This window comes from Phascolarctos cinereus, unplaced genomic scaffold (assembly GCF_003287225.1).
Source record: "Phascolarctos cinereus isolate Bilbo 61053 unplaced genomic scaffold, phaCin_HiC Scaffold_4;HRSCAF=312, whole genome shotgun sequence".
NCBI classification, from domain to species: Eukaryota; Metazoa; Chordata; class Mammalia; order Diprotodontia; family Phascolarctidae; genus Phascolarctos; species Phascolarctos cinereus.
The window spans coordinates 592,966,182-592,989,472 of record NW_027555847.1 but is presented as its reverse complement, the minus strand read 5'-3'; the positions used below and the strand labels follow the sequence as shown (position 1 = coordinate 592,989,472).

The window sequence follows — 23,291 nt, the reverse complement described above, 5'->3', positions numbered from 1 at the left end:
GCTGCCTGTTGGATTTTTCAAACTGGGTGTCACATATTTTATTTTATTTTTTATTTTTTTTAAATGTTATTAATTTATTTTGATTTATCAACAATCACTTCCATATGCTTTTGAGTTGAAAATTTTTCTTCCCCTTCCTCCCCCCCACCCTCCCCAAGACAGCACACAATCTGATATAGGCTTTACATTTACATTCCTATTAAACATATTTGCACATTAGTGAAGTTGTAAGTAAAAATTAAAACCAATAGGAGGAACCATCAGAGAGATGAAACAAAACTCAACAGAAGGTAAAAATAAGTGATAGCGATTTGACTTCCATAGTTCTTTCTTTGGATGTGGACAGCATTTTCCATCCTGAGGCCTCTGGAGATGTCTTAGATCCTTGTAATGCTGAGAAGGGTTCAGTTTAACAATATTAGTCATCGCATAACATGGCTGTTATTGTGTGCAAAGTCCTCTTGGTTCTGCTCACTTTACTCAGCATGGGTGTCACATATTTTAAATTCAACATGTCCAAAACTTGAAATCATTATCAACTTCCCTATTACTATGGAGGGTTGCCCTATCCTCTCAGTCACCAGTGCTCACAATGTAGCTATCACCCCCATCTCCTGGCTTCCTCTCACCTCCCTTATCTAATCAGATGCCAAGTGCTTTTGTTTTTATCATTTCATCTCTTGCATAAACTCCTTCCTATCCTCTGCTACTGCCACCAGCCTGGACTATCACAGTAATCGCTAGTTGGTCTTCCTACATTAAGTCTCTCTTCACTGAAATTCATCCTGTCAAATTGATCTTCCTAAAGTACAGGTCTAAAGTGCAGCACTTTCTTAAGTGCTGTTGTATATCTATGCATAGCAGCAGGACAAGCAACAACAGTCAGACAGAAGAACCACCACAGGAGAATGATTTCACTAAAACCAAGGGAGAAGAAAATCCAAGGGGATGGTCAGCAGTGTTCAAATAAATGTGGAAAGGTTAGGAAGAGGGCAACTGGCTCCTTCCCTCTTACCTACAATCGTGCCCAGATCTTTTCTGTGCTTAAAAAATTGTCATCATAAAAAATAATTCTGCTTTCCTCCTACCTTTCATAGCCAAACTCCCAGAAAATGTTCTTTAAGGGTAAGGGCTATCTCTCAGTTTTGTATTTTTATTCTCTTTGTCAAACACGATGCCTAGCACATGGTAGATGTTCAACAAATGCTTATTGATGAATTGAAAAGTTCAGTGGATTTAGCCGTTAAGAGATCATTAGTAATCTTGTAGAGAACAGTTTCAATCAACTAATCATGCAGAGAGATTGCAAAAGGTTAAGAAGAGACTGGGATGTGAGGCAGGGAAGACAAAATATAATAGCATTTTCTAGGAATTTGTCAGTTAAAGCAGAGGAGAGATATGAAATAATTTCTCTAGGGTATAGGGTCAAGTGAAAGGTCTGGGTTTTTTTTTTTTTAAGGGTGGGGAAAATATGGGAATGATTGTAGAGGCAGTACGGAATGAGTCTGGATAAAGAGAACAAAGGGTAAAAAGAGAAGAGGGAATGATTAAACAGGTAACTACTGGAGAGAATATGCTCAAAGGCATGAGTGGAAGAGTTCATCTTTGTAAAAAAAGAAAAAAAGAGGCACCACCTCTTCCTCTAAGACTGAAGCAGGCGGAGGGTCTGGCAGTAGTATTGGGGAACCAAGGATATGCTTACCTCTTTCTCCTGGCTCAGTGAGTGTGTTGAGGGGCTTGAGAGAAGATGCATCTAGTTCTAGAGAGGGTGGCCAGGGATTCCTTTTCTTCTTGAGGTAGCCAGGTTTCCTTGAATACAAAAACATGGAAGGAATATAAAAGGAACAAGGCTAATAGGAAGGGCAATCTGTGGAAAGGGAGGGCAGAGAAGAACAGGGCCACTGAGTTGAATAAGGAGTAGTAAGCAGGGTTGGCAACAGGGAAAGGGAGTTTTTACTTAGGCAGCCTACAACTCATGAATTACAAGGCTTCCAAGAGGAGGAAATAGCAGTGCAGTAGACTGGCCAAGGTCTGAGCAAGGACGGCTATTTGATTTTCTCCCCTAGGTGGGAGTTGGAGATGGAAGGAGGCTCGAGGACCTATGCCTCTTAAGTGACGTGGATCCGGTCTTGGTCTTAGATAATAATAGCTAACTTTTCATTAATGCTTCCTATGTGCCAGGCACTGCCCTGAGTGCTTTACAATTGTTATCTCATTTAATCCTTACAACAACCCTGGAAGGTAGGTGCTATGATTATCCCCATTTTACTGATGAGGAAACTGAGGCAAACAGAGGTTAAGTGACTTGCCCAGGATCACACATCTTATAAATATCTGAAGCTGAATTTGAACTCAGGTCTTCCTGAGTACTTTATCCACTGTGCCATCTACTGCCCCACTCGATAGCCTAGTGCCTGGGCCCTTGCTGATAAATGATTATTTGGGCAGCTGTGTGGATTGTGTGAGGGATTGGAGGTAGGCCGCAGAATACTGGAAGCATTCTTATTGTACCTAGAAGGTCTTAAGAAGAAATGAATGCCTTACCCGATAGAATTTAATCTTCTCCAGTTTAAACTATTTTGTTTTTGTAGGTGATAGATGTTTATTGCATTGAATTGAATGAAGTTAAGAGGTGGAAGTGTAAGGGTTAGGGGTTCAGCTAATATAGGCCTCCAGGGTACCAAGACTCCTAATTGTATGAAAAAGCCCATAATGGCTAAAAAAAAAATTACTTTAATTTTCTCTGTTTCTATCTCTCTAATAGTCTCTCAACCGTGAACAAGGTATTCAGTGGATTAAGAAAGAGAGACTTCCAGCATTTCTAGAAAGTGATTGTTACTTTGAATACAGGTATTGTTATTTTCAAGGATACATGCTTAAAATATGCCTAAAATTTTCTTTTTTTTTACATAACTTTTGCTCTACTTTTTCAAGATATTTAAGTGTCCAGCTTTTAGCCCTGTATGAACTTGATTTTTGAAAAAAATGTTTTGATAACTATTTTTCAGTATAACTGGTTTCCTTTGTAATGCTATATATTTTATTTTATACATTTAAAAACATTATTCTAATAAAAGGTTCACAGGCTGAAACTCTTCTTTGGCCCATGTGAATTTTTAGTGATTCTATAGGTAAAATTTATTAGCTGTTTTCTCATCAGAACATCAACATTTTACTTTTGCTTATCATAGTTCTTAAGAGTCTTTGCTCTTTCCAAAAAGATCTCAGGGAAGCCAAATCTAAGAAATATGCTTCTTATTATACTTCTGAGCACTATATTCTGTAAAACTAGCAGAAATAAACTGGAATTTCATATAATCGCAGAGTTGGAATGGTTTATCAGATTAATGATTATGTGCATGGATTGAGGTGGGAGAAAAAGGATACCAGGCCATGCTAGAATATCACATACTTTTTTTTTTCTTGGCCTTAAAAAATGCATCAGGATTTTTTTTATCTTAATATGTTTCAGAATTTTTTGCGTTACTTAATATTGACCCGTGCTCTGAATAAGCTTTTTTCCCCCTAATAAGAGAAATACATGAAATACCTATCAAAGCCACAGAAGATGAGAGACTCTGATGGGGTTGAGCTATTCTGGAATTTTGCTTTCCCTCAATTCTAATATGTCACAAAGAATTAAATTCTTTATGTTGGGAACTTTGCATTTTTCTTAGAGAATCAAAAACTAATGAGTACTGGAAAGATTGGGAAGATGGTTTTAATTTTGGCACTAATTAAGCAAACATCTCTGAAATTTTGAAATTTGCATATATAAAGGGGATATATGAGATGACGTAGCTATAAGCTTATTGAGCATTTGGCCATTTCTGAACATATAACTATGTGTGTGTGTGTGCGCGCACATGTGTGTGTTGTGTGTTTGTAAAATCTTGTTAAATAATAACATAAACAAAGAAAATTTGTAAAATCTTGTTAAATAATAACATATAAACAAAGAAAATTAAGAATTCTTGTCTTAGTGTGGGTACTGAAGGAATGTATCAGAACTAGCAATGCATACTGGCTACCAGCTTTGACCATGGAAATCTCTACATATACTTTTAGTTCTAGTTATGTCAGAGAGGGGCATTCTGTGGAGGGGATCATTGGAGTTGAATATATAAAACTGAGTTCTTGATCTTCTCTGAAGATATGGTTTGTGTCTCATTTCTAATAGCTCTTATTTCTCTAATGCAGGTTGGCTAAACTGATATCACAAGTGAGATGGAGCAGATCAGGCATGAATATATACATAGATTCTCTTTATAGGCCGTGGGTTGCTAAAAAGCCAGCAGCCCCAGCACCTTCTTTGGTTGAAGATGAAAATGAGATAATTATGAAAAAATACTACATTTCGCTTGGAGAGGTAAAAAAGAAATGAATGCTCTCATATATTTTTATGTAAATATAGCTTTCATTTTGTATTATTTGACCAGGAGAGGTACATATAAAAGTTCTAAAAGTACCACTTTTCTGCCTTTTATGTGAAGGATGGCCAGTTGTTTCATACCCATTGTACATATGAGGGATGTATGAGATCTTCTTCAGGCAGATGGCAACATATAGTGCCACATTTAGATTCACAAAAACATGGTTTCAAAAAGCTTGCTTCAGACATTTACTAGCTGTGTGACCTTGAGGAAGTCAACTTCTCTGAGCCACAGTTTTCCTCATCTGTAAAATGGGGATAAGAGCACCAACTTCACAGTATTATCATGAGGATCAAATGAGAAAATGTAACAATTAAAAAACCTTAACCTATATAAATGTTAACTCTTGTGGACCCAGTGGTAGACTTTTGTGCTTATTGTACAAGAATGGATCAGCCTCTCTGAGCTGAGAGGTTCTAAATAACTAACCACCAGGTGATCACTTTTTTTGGCTACAGAAAATCATGAAACTGTTTATAAAATGATTTACTAAGCTTAGCTTACCAAGCCTGGACTCCAGCCTCCATTGGGCAGAGAAGTCTTCTGAGGGGAGAGGGTGCTATTCTACCAAGTTTCCAGCTTGGTCTTCTGCCTTGGGAGAAAGAGACTCACCTTCTGCTCTCCATGCCTTCTGCTCCAAGCTCTTGCTTCCTCACTTGAACTGCCTAAGGTGTTGAAAGGACTGCACTCTGAGATCACAACACTATTGACATTGAAAATCTTTCTAAAATTTTCCCTTATTGACCAACAGACTTCCCCTTGGTCATACCTTCTCCATCCAAGTGATTCTGAATCCCTACAGTCATCCTTCAAACCCTATTCCACATCCCCTACTAACCAATGCATTATTCCCATTGCCCTCAATCTATCTCCCCCAGTGTCCCACCCTAAAGCTACTTCCTCTGTGCCCTCTGGAATGCCTGCTCCATAGGCAACAGACTTATTTGCTTTTGCCTTAAATCTTTTCCCTCTCCTTCCATCTTCTAGCTCTTACTGAGACTTAACTTCCTCCTGATAACAGAACTTCCCATGGCCCTCTTTCCTCTCTTCACTTTCACTCATACTGAACTCACTGGTTCAGGTGGGGAGTTGGAATACTCTTTGCTATCCCTTGCCACTTCAGGGTTTTCCCCCTACCACCATCAAACAGTAATCTCTCCTCCTTTGAGGTTCATAAAAATCTACATCTACCAAGAAATAAAAACCCTTTTGTTTTTGTACAGAAGTCTAGGGTATGACCCTTCTTTCCTTAATGAATTCAGTTCCTGGATCACAATCTTTCCTTCCTAACTCCTATCCTTTTACTAGAGGACTTTAACCTACATATCAACTCTCCCTCAAACATCTGAACCTCCCAGTTCCCTCACTTAGTCACTTTTGTGACTTACTCCTCTATCCCATCTCAGCCAGATCCAGAGATGGTCATATCCTTGATTTTGCCATCATCTATAAATGCTTGTGAACTCAAATTCCCTTCTTTGATCACAATCAGTGGCTATTCCAACTTTCCTTCTCCCTTGCAACTTCAATCCCTGTTTTTCACCTACATTGTGCCCACCTTAACCCCTCCCTTCTTTCCTAGACCACCACCCTGCGCTAGCTACACTGTCCTCCTTTCCCTATTTGACCCCTTGGTGAACCAGGTGAACTCTACACTGTCCTCTCTCTGAGTCCCTTGCTCCCTTATCATATTGCTTATTATGTTATGCCAAGCCTCAGCCTTGGCTCACTCTTACCAACCATTTGCTTCTGCATATGTGCTGCCAAAAGAAGGTGGAGAAAGCATGCAATCACGCTGCCAGCCATGCTGGTTCCATTACAAATTTATGTTACATCCCCTCAGCTGGACCCTCACTGCTACTAGGCAATCCTTTTACCCCTTCCTATTTAACTCACTATCCCAACTACCACAGCAGCTCTTCCAAACCTTTACATTCCTCTTCAAATCCTCCATGCCTCCCCATCCCCCACCCTCTTAGCTGAGAACCTTGCCTCATATTTTAGTGGAAAAAAAAAAGAGGATTCACCAAGAGCTTCCTCTTCCCCCTTCCTTCTTATCTCACATCATCCAGATGTATCTAATCCTGTCTTCTTGTCTCACATGATGAGATGGCCCGTGCCAACCCTTCTACCTGAACAAGTGAATCCCATTCCACCCAGTCTCCTCTAGAAGATCGTCCACTCTATCATCCCTCCTCTCTCAATTATCTTTAATCTCTCCCTGTCTACTGCTGCTTCCCTACTGCCTTCAAATATGCTTGTGCATTCCTATCCTCACAAACACTTCATTGATCTATCCATCCCCACTCACTACCACTCCATATCTTTCCTACCTTATGTGGTTAAATTCCTTGGGAAGGCCATCTACCATAGGTGCCACCACTTCCTCCCCTCCAACTCTCTTCTTAACTCTATATTCTGCCTTCCAATAGCATTGTTCAACTAAAACTGCTTTTTCCAAAGTTGCCAGTGATCTCTTAATTGCCAAATCTAATGGCCTTTTCTTAATCCCCATCCTTCTTGACTTCTCTGCAACTTTGACACTGTAAATCACACCTTTTCCTTGATATGCTCTTCTCTCTACTATTCTCTCCTGATTCTCCTCCTATGTGACTGCTCCTTCTCAGTCTCCTTTTGCCAGATCTTCATCCAGGTAATGCCCAATAACTGAGGGTCTCATAAGGGATCTGTCTTGGGTCTTCTTTTATCTCTCCCATATACTATTTTACTTAGCGATCTCATTACCTCCCATGGATTCTGTTATCATCTCTATGCTGATGATTTTCAAATCTACTTATTTACCCCTAACTTCCCTGCTGATGTCTAGTCTCTCATAGCCAATTACCTATTAGACATCTTGAACCAGATACCCAGGAGACCTCTTAACCTGTCCAAACCAAACTTATTATCTTTCTCCCTAATTTTTCCCTCCTTCCAAACTTTTCTATTACTATTGAAGGCAACACCATCCTCCCAGCTCCCTAGGCTTACAAGCTAGATGTCTTTGTCAACACCTTACTATCTCTCCTCAAACCACCTATAATCAATGTGACTAAGACCTATCAATACCACTTTTGTATATTTCTCAAATATGCTTCCTCTCTCCTCTGATACTGCCACTACACTAGTGCGAGCCCTGATCACATCACACCTTGTTGTTGTTGTTGCCTTTTGTCTTTGAGGAGTACCAAAACGACATCACTATGCTAGAGTCAAGTTTTAGTTTGTCCAACTGTGGCTGTTCAGACCAATATGAGCTCTGAATGCTCTACCACAGGTCGGGCACAAATAGTCCATGTGGACCTTTGGGGTGGATTCTCTAAGTTTGTGCATCTTGCGTTTCTCTTGAGCTACCTCAATTCTGCTTTGCTTATAGAGCACAGCAACTTCTTTGATGAGGGCATGCCATGCTGAGTGGTCCTGTGTCAGTGTCTCCTATGTCACACAATTCCAAAATTTTTAAGAGAGACCTTGAGAGTGTCCTTGTATCACTTCTTCTGACCACCATGTGAGCACTTGCCCTGTGTGAGTTCTCCATAAAATAATCTTTTTGGAAAGCCTACATTTTGCATTTGAACAACATGGCCAGCCTATTGGAACTGTACTCTCTGAGGCAGAGTTTGAATGCGTGGCAGTTTAGTTTGAGAAATGACCTCAGTATCTGGCATCTTATCCTGCCAGGTGATCTTCAAAATCTTCCTAAGACAATTCAAATAGAAGCAATTCCGTTTCCTGGCATGGTGCTGATATACTGTCCAGGTTTCACAGGCATGCAATAATGAGGTCAGCACAGTGGCTCTGTATACCTTCAGTTTTGGTAGTCAGTCTAATACCTCTTCTCTCCCATGCTTTCCTTTGGGTAGCCTCCCAAACACTGAGCTAGCTCTGGTAATGCATGTGTCAACCTCAACATCAATGTGTACATCCCTGGAAAGTACACTACCAAGTTAAGTGAACTTATCCATAGCATTCAAAACTTCTGCATTTGCTGTAACTGATGGTTCCACGTATGGATGGCATGGTGGCAGCTGATGGAACACCTGTGTTTTCTTGATGTTAATTGTTAGGCTAAAATTAGCACAAGTAGCAGAGAATTGATCCATACTTTGGTGCATCTCAGTTTCAGAGTGCACAATCATTGAGTGCATTGAGTGCACAATCATCAACAAACAGAAAATCATGCACCAACACTCCCTCCACTTTGGTCTTGGCTTGTAGTCTTTTCTAGTTGAAGAATTTACCATCAGTGCGGTAGCTGACCTTGATGCCACATTCATCCTCATTGAAAGCATTTGACAACATGGCTGAAAACATCATGCTAAAAAGCATGGGAGCAAGCACACGGCCTTGTTGCACTCCATTGGTGACTGGGAAAGCACAACAGCATTGTCCATTATCCAGAACCTGAGCAAGCATGCTGTCATGAAATTGATGTACAATGCTGATGAACTTCTCTGGGCAACCAAATTTGACATAATTTTCCGTAAGCCTTCATGACTGACAGTATCACAGGCCTTGGTCATATCTACAATTGTACAGACCTTTGTTCTGCTCCTGGCATTTTTCCTGGAGTCGTCAGGCAGCAAATATCCTATCCACCGTTCCTTGGCCCTTTCTGAAGCCACACTGACTCTAAGGTAGATGACCATCTTCCAGGTTAAGGATCAGCGTATTAAGGAGGACTCTGGCAAGAATCTTGCTAGCAGTGACTAAGAGAGAGACCCTCCTGTAATAGTCACAGGACAATCTATTTCCTTTACCTTTATAGAGATGGACAATGGAGACATCCTTGAACTTCTGGGGGATAACTTCCTCTTGCCATATAACCTGGAAAATTTCAATCAGCTTTTGTATGAGCAATGGACCCTCTACCTTGTAAATCTCAGCTGGAATAGAATCAGCACCAGGTGCTTTGCCACAGGAGAGGAACCTAATAGCATTCAAAACCTCTTCTTCAATTGGAGGGATTGACTTCAACTTGAGGTAAATGGTCAGTGGCTATTGATGATGGTCTGTTGAGAACATTATGGAAGTGTCCAGCCCATCTCTCTAGGATCATGTCCTTATCACTTATCAATATGGCTCCATCAGCACTGAGTAGTTGAGATGCACCATAGGTCTTTGGTCCATAAATAGCTTTCAGGGCATCATAAAAGTGCTTTGGATTGTTACTATCAGCATAAAACTGAATTTCATCTGCCTTGTTACTGAGCCAAGAATCCTGCATCTCTCTAAGCTTTGCTTATACTTTACTTTTGATGGAATTAAATGCTGCCTTCTTAGAGATGGATGAACTATCCTGCTGGTAAATGCTGTGGAGTTCTCATTTTTCATATATCAGCTTCTGAATTTCCCCATCATTTTCATCAAACCAGTCTCAATGTTTGTGAGTTTTCTGACCCAGATGAGCAAATGCAGTGCTATACACCAAATCTATGAAAGCTGCCCACTCCTTTTCTGCTCTATTATTGCCAACTGCGTGTTGGCTCAACTTTCCCTCCAAGTTAGCAACAAACTGTTCCCTCTCAGTGAAGATCTCTAATCTGTTAACATTAATTCTTCTGGTAGTCATTTTGCCTTGGGGACACTGCTTTTGTTGAAAGCAAATATTTAGCTTACAGAGGATAAGTCTGTGATCAGTCCAGCAATCTGCACCATACATTGCCTTCATCACTCTCACATCCTGTCTGTCTCTTCTCTTTACAATTATATAGTCTATTAAATGCCAACGTTTGCTGCGAGAGTGCATCCACAAAGTTTTATTGCATTTAGGTAAACAGAAACAGTGTTGGTGATGAGAAGGTCATGAGATGCACAAGTCTTCAGTAGTGACCGTTGCTGTTGCTATTTCCAACTCCATTCCTCCCTAGAACTCCCTGCCAAGTCTGGTAGTGTGAGCCTGCTCTAGGATTAAAGTCATCCAGAATTATAAGCTTGTCCTCTTTTGGCACATTGATGATAAGGGTCTCTAGGTCTTCATAAATTTTTTCTTTAACCTCATCAGGGTTCATCATGGTGGGAGCATAGGCACTGATGATGGTGGAGTGATATTTTCCTAAAGTGGCAATCACATTGTCACCAGACTGTTGTTCACTCCTTTTGGTAGGCATACAAGCTTGTTGACTAGATTAGTTTTGATTGCGAAACCTACATCAGCTTTATGGCGCTCCCCTTCACTGCAGCCACTCCAGAAAAATGTGTATCCAGCTTCAACTTCAGTAAGCTGACTTTCATTTACCTGCCTTGTTTCACTCAGGGCTGCTATTTGGATGTGACACCTGCTGAGTTCTCTTGTAACAAGAGCTGTTTGTCTTTTAGGTCTATTGGATTTTGTGTTGTCTATAAGTGTTTGCACATTCCATGCCGATGGTGAATGGAATCATCTTTGCAGATGTTTTCGTACTTTTTTTTGTGTTTCTACCATAGAGTGGGATTCCCTGCCTGCTGTGGTAATCAGGCCAGGGTTGGATAAGCAGACAATTTTTAAGGCATCTTTTCTAGCCCCTTCCTCACACCAGGAGGTAAGCAGTGTGATCCTTAAAAGGCTGGTCAGACACCCAGGGAGCTGCTGAATCCCACCGCTGCTTCCAGTGAGAAACGACCCTATGGCCTGGGCCACTTGTGCGCAGGATTGTGACTGCAGCTTCCAGTGTATCTGCACCTGCTGCTTCGTCACTTGCCTATTGCCACAGGACTTTGAGATAAATAAAGTGGTAAAATGGTATGGGTAATGTCCTTTACTTCGTGCATAAATTGGATTTAAATGAGGCAGAGTTGCATGAAGTCGTTGGCCTCACTCTCTCCTCCAGAGCCATCACTGTCCAGTGGCAAGATGGAGTCAAGGCAACTGGTGATGGCTCAAGATGCAGTGGATGACCTTGGCGTCTTCAATGTCTGACCAAGTTCTAAGCAATCCACAGTGCCTACTTTAGCTGCCCCTATGGCCGTTGGAACAAATTGTCTTCATCCACCCATTCCACCAGCGGAAGTCTTCATGTGCTTGGGGTAGACACCCCCCTAACTTACCAATGGATTTGAGACCCCCTTGGTTACCCTCAACATGGATTAGCCCATCTGTCGTAACGGTTTATCCGGGTGTGGCTGGTGTGCATGCTACAGCTTCTTGGAGCCACAGGTGAGAATTAGGTGGAATAGGTAGACAGCAAAGGTGGAAAGCAGCCCTGCAAAGGGCTCGGCAGCCCGCACACCAGAGGTACCAGTCTTCCCCAAACACACCTGAACATATCCTTTGATGTTTTCTTTTATTGGACAGCAAGGAAGGGAGCTAGTGGCAGCTAGTGGCAGCTAGGTAGTACAATGGACGGAATGCTATACCTGGAGTAAGGAAGACTCATCTTGAGTTCAAATGAGGCCTTGGACATTTACTGCTGTGTGACCCTGGGCAAGTGTAAAACTGTGTTTGCCTCAGTTTCCTCATCTGTAAAATGAGCTGGAGAAGGAAATGGCAAGCCACTCTAGTAACTTTGCCAAGAAAACCCCAAAAGGGGTCATGAAAAGTTGGACTTGACTGAAAATGTCTGAACAACAAGGAAAAGGAGTTGTGGGTAATGAGGCTTATAAAAAAAGAGCATCAATGAAATGCTTACAGCATAGAAGATGTTGTAAGATGTTCAGAAGATGATAGAAGGATGCTTTGTTACTATGTACTAAATTTAACATACACATAAAAACAAATTAAGTAGCAAGATTACAGTTTGATATTCATTCCTTTTTCTGTTCTTTGTAATGCTGAATGTTAAGTTTATAAGAAAACATAAAACAACAAAAAGAGGCCATTCACCACGAGCGTCTTTTCCCCTTTACTATATCTCAAAACACCTCGACTCTTCCCCCCCCTCTACTCCACCTCTGAGAGTGAGTTGTCAAGGCCAACTCCTCTACATGTATGTCATTGATCTCACTCACTCCAGCAGATTGACTCCTATCCCCTACCCCATAGGGGTCATTCTAGTCTTTAATCTCTCTTATCTATTGGTTCTTTCCTTGCTACCTACAATCTTACTCAAATGAAAAAATTATCATGTGTTCTCTCAAGATATCATCCTACATTCTAATGTAGGGTTGAAATGGCTTAACTATTGGGTTGAAGTCAGAGAGGGAGGAAAGGAAGTCAGAGCAGGGGTGAGGGGTAGAGGAATTGGAGGTGTCAATGACAAGTTTAGGAGGGGTGAAACATAGGAAAAGGCAGAATGATAGGAGGTTGTGTTCAGATAAGGGAATGACAAAGTTTTCCAATTAAGGAAGTGACACATTTACGGGTAATGGCAAGATTTATTATGGGATTATCCTTGTGTATGGCTGAGATGGAGTGAAGAAGTAGGTCATGGGATTTAAGGAGGCTGAAGAATTGGGAGTTTAGGGAGTTTGAAGGACCTAGTATAAGGGCAAAAGTTAGGGAGAAAAAGACTATGGTAAGCCAGAATGAGGTTAATGAAAGCCAAGGTTGTAAACCTACATGTCTGAAAGGATAGGTTCCTTAGACAGAAATAGGAACATTTGGTAAAGGGGTGGGGTGGGGTTGAGTTTTGTGATAAAGATAACGAGTTCTATTTTGGATACATTAGATATATAGGACAGCCAGTTTCAAATATCTGTCAGGCAATGTGTGGGACTTGGAGGTTAGGAGAGACACTGGAGCTGGATATATAGATCTGAGATTCATCTGCATAAAGATGATAAACCCACAGGAACTGATGAGGTGCCAACAGAGTATTGGAAAGAGAAAACAGAAAAAGACCCAGGGTCATGCTTTGGGGTATGCCCTAGGTTAGCAGAAATTTTATATGTGTGTATGTATATATATATGTATATATATATATATACACACACATATGTGTGTATGTATGTGTATAGATATACATACATACATACATACATACATACATACATACATACAGAGAGAGAGAGAGAGAGAGAGAGAGTGTCAGCAAAGGAGACTGAGAGGACAAGTCAGATAAGTCAAAGTAAGAGGAAAAGCAGTAGAGAGCAATGTCACAAAACCCTAGAGAAGAAAGTTTTCAGGAGGAGAGTCAACTGTGTCAAATGCGTCAGAGAGGTCATATGAGAAGAGGACTAAGAAAACACCTTCAGCTTAAGCAATTAAAAAGTCATTGGAAACTCTCTCAGTAACTTCATCAGCTCCTATGGATTTAACTATCATCTCTCTGCAGATGACTTCCAGATCCATCCCTAGCCTCCCTCTCGAGCCTCATTTCCGCATTGCAAATTCTCTATTGGATATTTCAAACTAGATGTATAACCTTAGGACTGACACATCCAAAATTAACTTCATTATGAACATCTCACCATCCTTCTAGTCTCCTAGGTTTGTAACCTCAACATTACTCTGGATTCCTCATTCTTCCTCATCCCCAGTATCTAATCAGTTACCAAATATTGCCATTTCTAACTTCAGCAACATCTCTCTGTTCACCCTGAAAACACCAGAGTTCACAGAGGTTGTACCCCAACTGTCAACTCTAAAAAAATAAAATAAAATCAACCAAAGAGCCACAGAGATTATTACACCATCTATCAACTCTGACCAAAGAGCATGGAGGTCCTGACATCTCAAACCTGACCCCTTCGCTTACACAGCTACCTTCTTAGTTGACAGTCTCCTCACTTTTCACCTACATTATTGCAGCAGCCTCCTAATTGCTCCCTTTCTCATGTCTCTCCCCCCTCTAGTCCTACATGTTGCTGCCAAAATAATTTTCCTTAAACATAGCACTGACTATGTGACTCCCTACTCAATCACCTATAATGGCTTCCTTTTGTCTTTAGGATAATAGATGAACTCTTTTGTTTAGCTCTTAAAGCCTTATGCGATCTCACCCTAATCTATTTTTTTCTACCTTATTGGATATTGCCCTCATCCTCTACTCTGTATTCCAGCCAAATTGAAATCCTTTTTAATCTTCACACAAAGTGCTACATCTCTCATTTGTGTCATGCCTTTGCACTGGTCCTCTCATGGAGTTTTTTTCATTTGTTGTTGTTATATGTCTTTCATTCTTGAAGAGTGACAAGAGTCCCATGATATCAGGGAGGTGATGCCATGAGCATGCAAGTGAATTGGATTTAAGTGAGGGAGGTCTGTGCATAGTCACCAGCCTCATTTTCTCTTCTGGAGCCATCTGGGTCCAGTGGCCAGATACAGATCAGTATGACTAGAGATGGCCCTGGATGCTCATTTAAGATGCTGTTCAAGCACTGTTTTCTGTATTTAGCCTTTCTTGATCCTCCCTCATACACCCAAATCTTATATTTAATTACTTTGCATATAATTATTTTTTACTCATTTTATGTTTATCACACACACACACACATGTACACACACACCCACACACCCCACACACTGGAGGCCTTCAGATAAAGGTAGTATTATTTGCCCAGGATTTCATTATGGGGAGTTCATGATTCATACAAGGATTGGGTTTGGTGATCTCTTAAGGTACTTTCCAATTCTTAAGATTTTGCCTTCTTTGGTAGCCACACTGGCCCATATGTGAAAGAAAGAATAAGATATTAAACTTCTGTGCTTTTTACTTCCTAGGCTACTGTTACTCAGACACAGGAATGGTTTACAATGGCAAAACAAAACCAGCAAACGGTGACAACCTTCTCATCACCTACTTGTATGTCCAGCACCAGGATTCAAGAGAAAGCCTTTGAGGGTAAGCAGAAGTGGCAGATTTCAAAACAATGAAAATAGTGAAGTTTGAGCTATTGTTTAGTCTTAACTATTTCTTGTCCTATTGTTACAGTAGGGCATTTTGTGATTTTGTTGATGGAGATAAAAAGGGAAAGCCTTCTTTCTCTCCATATTATTATAACATGCTTCTTTACCTTCTAAATCAATCAACCCCTGCTCTGAAGGTGAGACTTTCAAGAGGCTGGACAAATCTCCACTGGGGAAAGCTTCTAGGGCACGGGATCACTAATCTGCCACTCGTGACCATTTTTTTTTCATAAAGAACTATTTCAATGTAATTGGTTTCAATATAATTTTTATGCATTAAAAAACATTCTGAGAAGAGATCCATAGGCTTTACCAGGCTGCCAAAGGGGGATCCAGGATGCAAAAAAAAGATGAAGAACCCTGGTCTTGAGGATAAGACAACTGTCATGGAGAGAAAGGTGCAGTATTGTTAAAGGTGCAGGTCCAGAAATAGGAATACAGCTAGAGCTCAGCCATTGACCCTACCATTTTTATCTTAACTCCCCCTGAAAAAATAGTCTCTATTCCACAGTTGTCCAGTACTATTTATTCCCTTTTGGATTCATTGCCCTACAAACTAACCTTACACCTAGTTAAAAGGAAAACAAATTCTCCTAGCTCATGAGATATGTGGTTCTATGAATTCAGTCTGCCAACCTTTGTGATCTTGGACAAGCAAGGTTTTCTCTATTTAACTCCCAGAATTTGGGAATGTGAAAGGGTAATGGGCAGGGAAACTAGTCAGTGCCATCCAGGGACTGTTTTGTTTTATCTGTCTATCCATTGATCCATCTATCTATCTATCTATCCATCTATCTATCTATCTATCTATCTATCTATCTATCTATCTATCTATCTATATCTCTGGGACTTGCATGTAGTAAGTACTTATTTAATGTTTGTTGAAAGGGTGAAAGGAAAGCAGAAGTATCAATGTTACTCCTTACTATAACTTTCTTCTGTGCTATAATTCTAAGTTTGCACTTGGCTTTAGTAGTGTAGTAATAGCAGTAACAGAACTTGAGTAAACATTTCCCTCCTGTGTTAAGATGAGGAAGGTACACCTCCAAAAGGTTTATAAAAGATTATTCTCCAAACATGGGGTTGGGGATTGAACTCGCTAATTTTCAGCAAAAATAAAAATGAAATGTTTCCAGTTCATTTAACTAAAATGTGTTGAATAATAAAGTGGAATTGGTCAGAACATGAATGATGCCTTGCCTTGTCTGGGTACTTCTGAAACCAATTGAATATATTGTATGGAATACAATAAGGAATATATCTTTTACTGCTTTGAAAGAGGAGGGAAGGGGAGATACGAGGATGATTCTAGTCACAAATGTGGATCCTTTACTTTGAAGAAATTTGGGGGGAATGGCATGCTTGTATATTTATAAGGGGGGCCAAGCATGAAGTGAGCATGAGGGGTAAGTAATGGCTAGCCTGCTTGCTGTATTGGTATCCATGAAAGCTTCTAAAGGAAGGTCTCTCACATTCTAATAGGACCCCCAGTGAAGGTTTTATTGGAAGGTGTGGACAACACCTGTTACACAAGATGTACTTTTTTTTTTGGCTAGGCAATGTGGTTAAGTGATTTGCCCAAGGCTACACAGCTAGTAAGTGTTATGTGACTGAGTCCGGATTTGAACTCAGGTCCTCCTGAATCCAGGGCCAGTGCTCTATCCACTGCACCACCTAGCTGCCCCTGCACAAGATGTAAATGTTTAGGTTGTGATTGGCATTTTTGGAAGGAGAACCCACATTGATGAGTTCACAGATCTGTTGACCTATATACAGAGTTTGTAGACAGTCCTTATGCTATTCAAAAAGTTTTAACTTTAATAGCTTAGGTTGTAAAGGTTATTAAAAAAAAAAAAACAACCCTCATCTTTCCAGTAAAGGTGGTTAAATTTTTTCCCCTTAGCTTGTCATAGGAAAGGACCATACAGGTCATCTGTTCCAGCCTCCTCATTTTACAGATGAGCAAATTGATGGCCAGAGAGGTTAAATTACTTGCCCAATGTTACATGACTAGTAAGTAATAAAAAAAAAAATGAAGGTTTTGAACCCAACTCATCTACCTCCAGAACCAATGCTTTTCCCACTACCACCACACTGCCCTTCAAATTATGAAATGGTCATATATGGACACAATTTACTTTGTTTTCTGTGTGAGTTACTTTTCATTTGTCATAGAACATGAAATCATATATTGAGTGTAGTTGTGTGACATAGTTGTCATAAACATTAATGTAGTATATTAACATTTTAATATATTGTTTCTGTCATATCTACAACGACCCAAACTACTTAAGTTTAAAAGTTCTTAAGCAATTATATGCAAACCTCTCTATGTCATCTATGTAATAAAACAGTTTGACCTAATGGTCTTTTAAATGATTTAATCCAAAAGGTGATGACATTTTGGATGAATCTACGAAGAAAGATTCAAGTGCTACTCCTGGATCATCATTAGAAGTTTTGGATCAAGAAGGCTCTATATCTGTTAGAGACACTCCTTCTCATGCTCTTTTGAGAATTTATTTAGAAAGAAAACAGGAGACCATTAAGGATTTGGAAGTATTTTTCCCAACACTTGAAGAATTTGTAACCTGTTATATAGACTTTATTATGAAATCAGCAGCGGCAAAATTTGCTGAACAGCCATTTAGAGACAGTGAAGAAGTTATAAACTTCCATAATGTTACAAGAGTGGTGATTCAAGAGCAGGAGGAAGCTGAAAGGAAATGTTTAGATTTTTCTGCGGAAATCAAACAGAAAGAGTTTGATGAGAACTCAGAGCTAGTGAGTTTATGTTCAAGAACTGAAAGCATTGGATCAGATGCCAGAGCTGATTGGTGCATTTCCCATAAGACGTATGACATTGGCACCAGGAAGGAGTTTGAAAGATTTAAGAAGTTTATCAAAGGGACACTAGGTGAGAGATATTGGTGGCTCTGGATGGATATTGAAAGATTGAAAGTTCTTAGGGATGCTGGAAGACATCAAAGGTATTTTTCCTTTTATTAAATTATTTTTTTAAAAAATAAAAATGTTTATGTGGGTTGTTTTACCACTAGTTCAATAAATTTTTTTGACCCTAAAATAATTGGTGCTCTGAGAGAAAATGATGATTATTAAAAATTGAAATTATGATTGTTATTAATATTAGCTTTCTTTAGGCTTTTGATTTTCATAGTCTACAGATCATAAAAAATAATTCACTGAATTTGTAAAATATTTTCCCATGAGAGCTCAAAATACTTTCACATTTGTTATTTTTTATCCTTATAACATTCCTGTGGCCAAGGTTTTTCTTTCCTTCTTTTGTAAGTGAGGAAACACACTCAGAGAGGTAAATGTCTTGCCCAAGATGACAATCATTATTTTGGCCAACATGAGAACTCCTCTCTCTGATAGTCTTTATAGCAGTCTTGAGGAGACTACTGTTCACACTAGGATGTTGATATTTTTTATGTGCTGTTAAAGATTACTATGGTAACTGGGAGTAAAAGCCATGATATCTCAACAAGTGCCTGTGTGTCTGTCTGGTCCTCATAGTGGAGGGTCCCTTGGAAATCTTGGTCTAGTTTTTTTTTTTAATTTTTTGGCTAGGCAATGGGGTTAAGTGACTTGCCCAGGGTCACACAGCTAGTAAGTGTTGTGTGTCTGGGGCTGTATTTGAACTCAGGTCCTCCTGAATCCAGGGCCAGTTCTCTATCCACTGCACCACCTAGCTGCCCCAATCTTGGTCTAGTTTTAAATGGACTTAAAGTCTTCACTGGGCTAGCTCTGTGGTATTGAACTAATTAGAACTTAAGAGACATGAAGCATCTTGCTGATTGCATCTGATTGATGGAACCCTAGTCTTAGCCAAACTTCTAATAACTGAACCAGAGCCTTTGGAGAGTGAAGATTCATTAGACTATAACTCTTATTGAGATATCTAGCCTGAGCACATAAATATTAACTACGTGCTTCCACTGAAAATTTTTTTTTTGTATAGGTTAAAGAGCTAATATTTACACAGAATCAACAATGATACAACAATGGTTCCAAAGTGCTTACTTGTGGATCATGAAAAACCACTACTCTAGGCCTCTAAGCATTTCTAACATGAAAGAAACATTTCTAGAAGTGCCCTTCATAGTCTTTTTTCTCTTAATTGCTTAGGAACTTAATTGTCAGAACTTTCTTCAATCTCATGATATGAAGGCTTCCAAGAAATTTTTTTAAAAAGTTCTTCCTCACAAAACATTGGGACCCTAAAATAAAATTTTGATTTTAATATGATTTCTAAACTGTATGCAGGTTTGGGAAATTATAGGTTTTTTGCTCATCTTGATGGTAATTGTATGTTCTGTGTATTTCCTTTTATTCTAGACACCTTGAGAAGATGAGAAAATGCTATCTAGTGAGTAGTGGAGAGTGCTATCTCACTCCAGAAATCTTACTAAAACTTAATCTAATAGATGGATCTTATTGGAATGAACCGCATTTGAGATGCATTCAGGCTGAAGTTGTGAAACCCTTACTCCAGTATTGGTAGGAAAAACTGAAGCTTGAATTATAAAGTTATTTAATTTGTCTTCCTTAGACTGTATAGGAAAATTGTTTTTAACAGACATAGGGAGTATAGACATCTGAAATGGTAAAGTCTCATTGAATCATTTAGACCTTTTTCTGAATAAGAGTCATAGTTTTCCCCCAAAGCCTCCAATTTAAAAAACTTCTTAAAAGTTAGATGAGCTGCTTCCTTAGATACCTTGGGTTTTTACCATGCTTGAGACCATAGAGTAGAACAGAAATCATACAGCATCTTTCCTAACTCAGTGATTATTTCTTGAATCTGACTTATTTACTCTCTCTACCCCTTCAATTGCTGTGGCCCTGATTTATCTTCCTGCCCATCTTATTCCAAAACATTCTTTCAATTGTTTAGCTCCTTGTAAACCAAGTCAGACACACTCAGACTTTCTCTTCTCTCATCTTCCACGTGGCTGCCGAAATGATTTCCTTAAGTGCAAATGTGATTATGTCACTTCAAATGGCCTATTGCTTCTAGGATAAGATAGATAGATAAGATAGAAATTCTTCTGTTTTACTTTTAAAGCCATTTGCAGCTTGGCACCCACCTATCTTTCTAGCATCATTATACACTTTTCCCTTTTAATCACACTATGGTCCAGCCAAACTGGCTTCTTTCTATTTATTCCTCTATCTATTCATCCTTTCCATCTATTCCTATCAATTACTCCATCTCCCTATTCTATTTCTTTGGCTGGAACATACTTCTTCACTTCTGCTTCACAAAAGTCCTCACTTCCTTCAAGACAGCAGTTCAAACATTAATTTCTGCATCTTTCACAGGGATTTTTATAAACCCTTTAGCCTGCTAACACTCAACTCCATTAACTACCTTCTATTTTGTATTTATTCTGTGTAGGATCATTGTGTATATATCTATATGTTGTCTCCCCTGATAGAATATAAGCTCCTTGAGAAGAGACTTTAGATTTTTTTCCCCCAGTTTCTAGAACAGTGCCTGGCCCTTAATAAGGGCTTGCTTGACTGATTGAAAAGAGAAACAGGAGGAGGTACATAACATAGGACTGTCATACAGAGTTATAACAGTTTAAAGTGCTCTCATATAGGGTTAGACTTGTTCTCCTAGAGCCCAGAGGACAAAATTAGTAGTAGTGTGTGAAAGCTGCAGAAAGGCTAATCTAGCCTTGATTTGAGGGGAAATTTCCGAAGAATTAGAACTATCCCAAAGTGGAATGGGCTTCTTTAGGAGTCATTGCATTCCATGTCACCTGAAAACTTTGAGGAAAGACTAGATGACCACTTGCTCTATAGAGGGGATTCTTGTTCAGTCTTGAATTGGACTACATGGCCTCTGAAAGTGGTCTGAAAGGCTTTGATTCTGTGAATTCATCAAATACCATATGGAACAATGTGAGTAGAGACTAAGGTAGGAAAGCATGAGATAGTAGTATAAGGTCAGGTTGGAATTATAATGTGATACCAGATTGTAGAGCAGTTTAAATGCCAGGCTAAAGAGTCTGAATTCTTTATGTGAACTGTGTGCTAACTAACCTCTCACATACAATTACTTGCTCCCTGATTTCACATGCAAATATTGGGTAAATATGTATCATCACCTTTCAGATTAGTGACAAAAAATTCCAAAATATTGCTTCTGCTGTTTTTGTAACAGGATATTGACTACTCTAAACAAATTACAGATATTCAGATTGCTGATTTTTCTCTAGTCCCATCATCCCACTTTGCTTTCAAGTTCTAGAACCATAATTGAATCATAAGCAGTAGTGCTATCACTACTGGAAAAGGTGCAAACCTACTCTGTGGCTGCATTCATCACTTGTAACTTTCCAAACTAAGGTACTCCTCCTTGGCTACCACTCTCCTATTTGTCCTGTCTCCCACCTGTTAGACTGTAAGTTCCTTGAGGGCAGGGACTGTCTTCAATTTTGTATTTGTATCCCCCATGCCTCTTGGCACATAGCACTTAATAAATGCTTTTTCATTTATTTATTGATTTCAGTCAGTCAGCCAGCCAGTAAACATTTATTAAGCACCTACTATGTGCCAGGCACTGTGCTAAATGCTGAGGATGCCAAGAAAGGCAAAGGAGAGTCCCTGTTCTCAAGGAGCTCACAATGTAATAGGGGAAGACCATACATAAAAAGAATCTGTGAAAAGGTGGGTTACCCTGTATGGGTGGGGCATTATGAAATCCTGCAGGTGGGTGGGAAATTCTGAGATCACTGCCCTGGGTCTTTCCTTAAATGGAGGATCTGGGAAGGCTTTCCGATGTCACTCTGTCCACTCCAATCAGAGAGAGTGAGGGCCCCCCCACCCCACCAGAGGTAAATGGTACTGAGGAGGTATGCTTTCAGAATTGATGTGATCTTGAAGAAAGATGAATTTCTGGAGACAATGACAAAGTCTAGGAGAGCAGCCAGGTGGGACATGATCATTTATTTATTTATGGAGTAAAAGCAGATTTGCCTTATACTAAATTCTACTCTGTGCAATTCTGGTATTTCCTATTCATGTCATGATGGTGAGCGGTAAGAAAAAGGTGGGGATGACTAGAAATGGATCATAGATTCTCAGGACTGGGAAAAAAAAACCCTTAGGAATCATCTAGTCTACCTCCTCCCTTCATTTTGAAGATGAGTAAGCTGAGGACTACAGAGATAAAATGACTTGCCCGAGACCATATAGGTAATAAATGATAGAGCTGGGATTTGGAGTCAGGACCTCTGACTCCAAATCCTTTGCTTTTTCCATTGTAGCATGCTACCTCTTAGCAAATAAGGGATTAGGGGGCAGGTGGGTGGAGGTGGCGCAGTGGATAGAGCACTGGCCCAGAAGTCATCAGGAGGACCTGAGTTCAAATGTGGCCTCAGACCAAACACTTGGCATTTATTAGCCATGTGACCCTGGGCAAGTCACTTTACCCCAATTGCCTAACAAACAAAAAAAGAAAAGAAGGGGTTAGGTCTGACATTGGTAGTTGGGGCCAAATTGGTACATTGTAAATTTTGTAGACTTTTGAAAATGTTTTTATAACCAAAGAATAGGAGGAGTCTTTTATCAAGGCCTTCTTAAAGTTGTATTTCTCCCAACAGGGGACCTAGATTCTGTGTAACACATAAATATGAAATTAAAAATGCCAGTGCTGAGCTGAAATTCTGGCATTCCCGCCAAGAGCAACCTAGGAAAGATATTGATCCTTTTCCACAAATGGTGACTCTTTTACCACTAAGACCTAAATCTTGCATGCCACAGATTTCTACATTAAAGGTAGGTTGGATTGTTGAGTTCATTATTGTGAAGTTTGTGATAAAAATCCATGTTTGGTTTATATGTATGTCTTCATCAAGTTTAATCATAAAAATCTTTTAATAATGTGTATCTTGAAATAACTTAGAAACAAGAAAATGAAATACAGTGCCACATTTTAAAATGGAATCTTTCTTTTTTGTGTTTATAATGATTCATGAATATAAAATTAGGCACATATCTCTTCCTTAGTTTCAAGGATGGTCAGAACCTTGCTTCCAATGTCAGTCCTTATCCCT

General features: G+C 39.6%; 1 protein-coding gene across 1 annotated transcript in view; it reads left to right on the top strand.

The window, feature by feature from the left end:
* RGS22 (regulator of G protein signaling 22) overlaps positions 1–23,291 on the top strand; it is a 173,125-nt gene that overhangs the window by 37,220 nt on the left and 112,614 nt on the right. The window contains exons 5-10 of the mRNA XM_078153679.1: positions 2,765–2,850; positions 4,201–4,369; positions 15,013–15,133; positions 17,591–18,188; positions 19,561–19,722; positions 22,839–23,013. Coding sequence (XP_078009805.1) covers positions 2,765–2,850; positions 4,201–4,369; positions 15,013–15,133; positions 17,591–18,188; positions 19,561–19,722; positions 22,839–23,013 — 1,311 coding nt within the window. The remainder of the gene's footprint in view (positions 1–2,764; positions 2,851–4,200; positions 4,370–15,012; positions 15,134–17,590; positions 18,189–19,560; positions 19,723–22,838; positions 23,014–23,291) is intronic.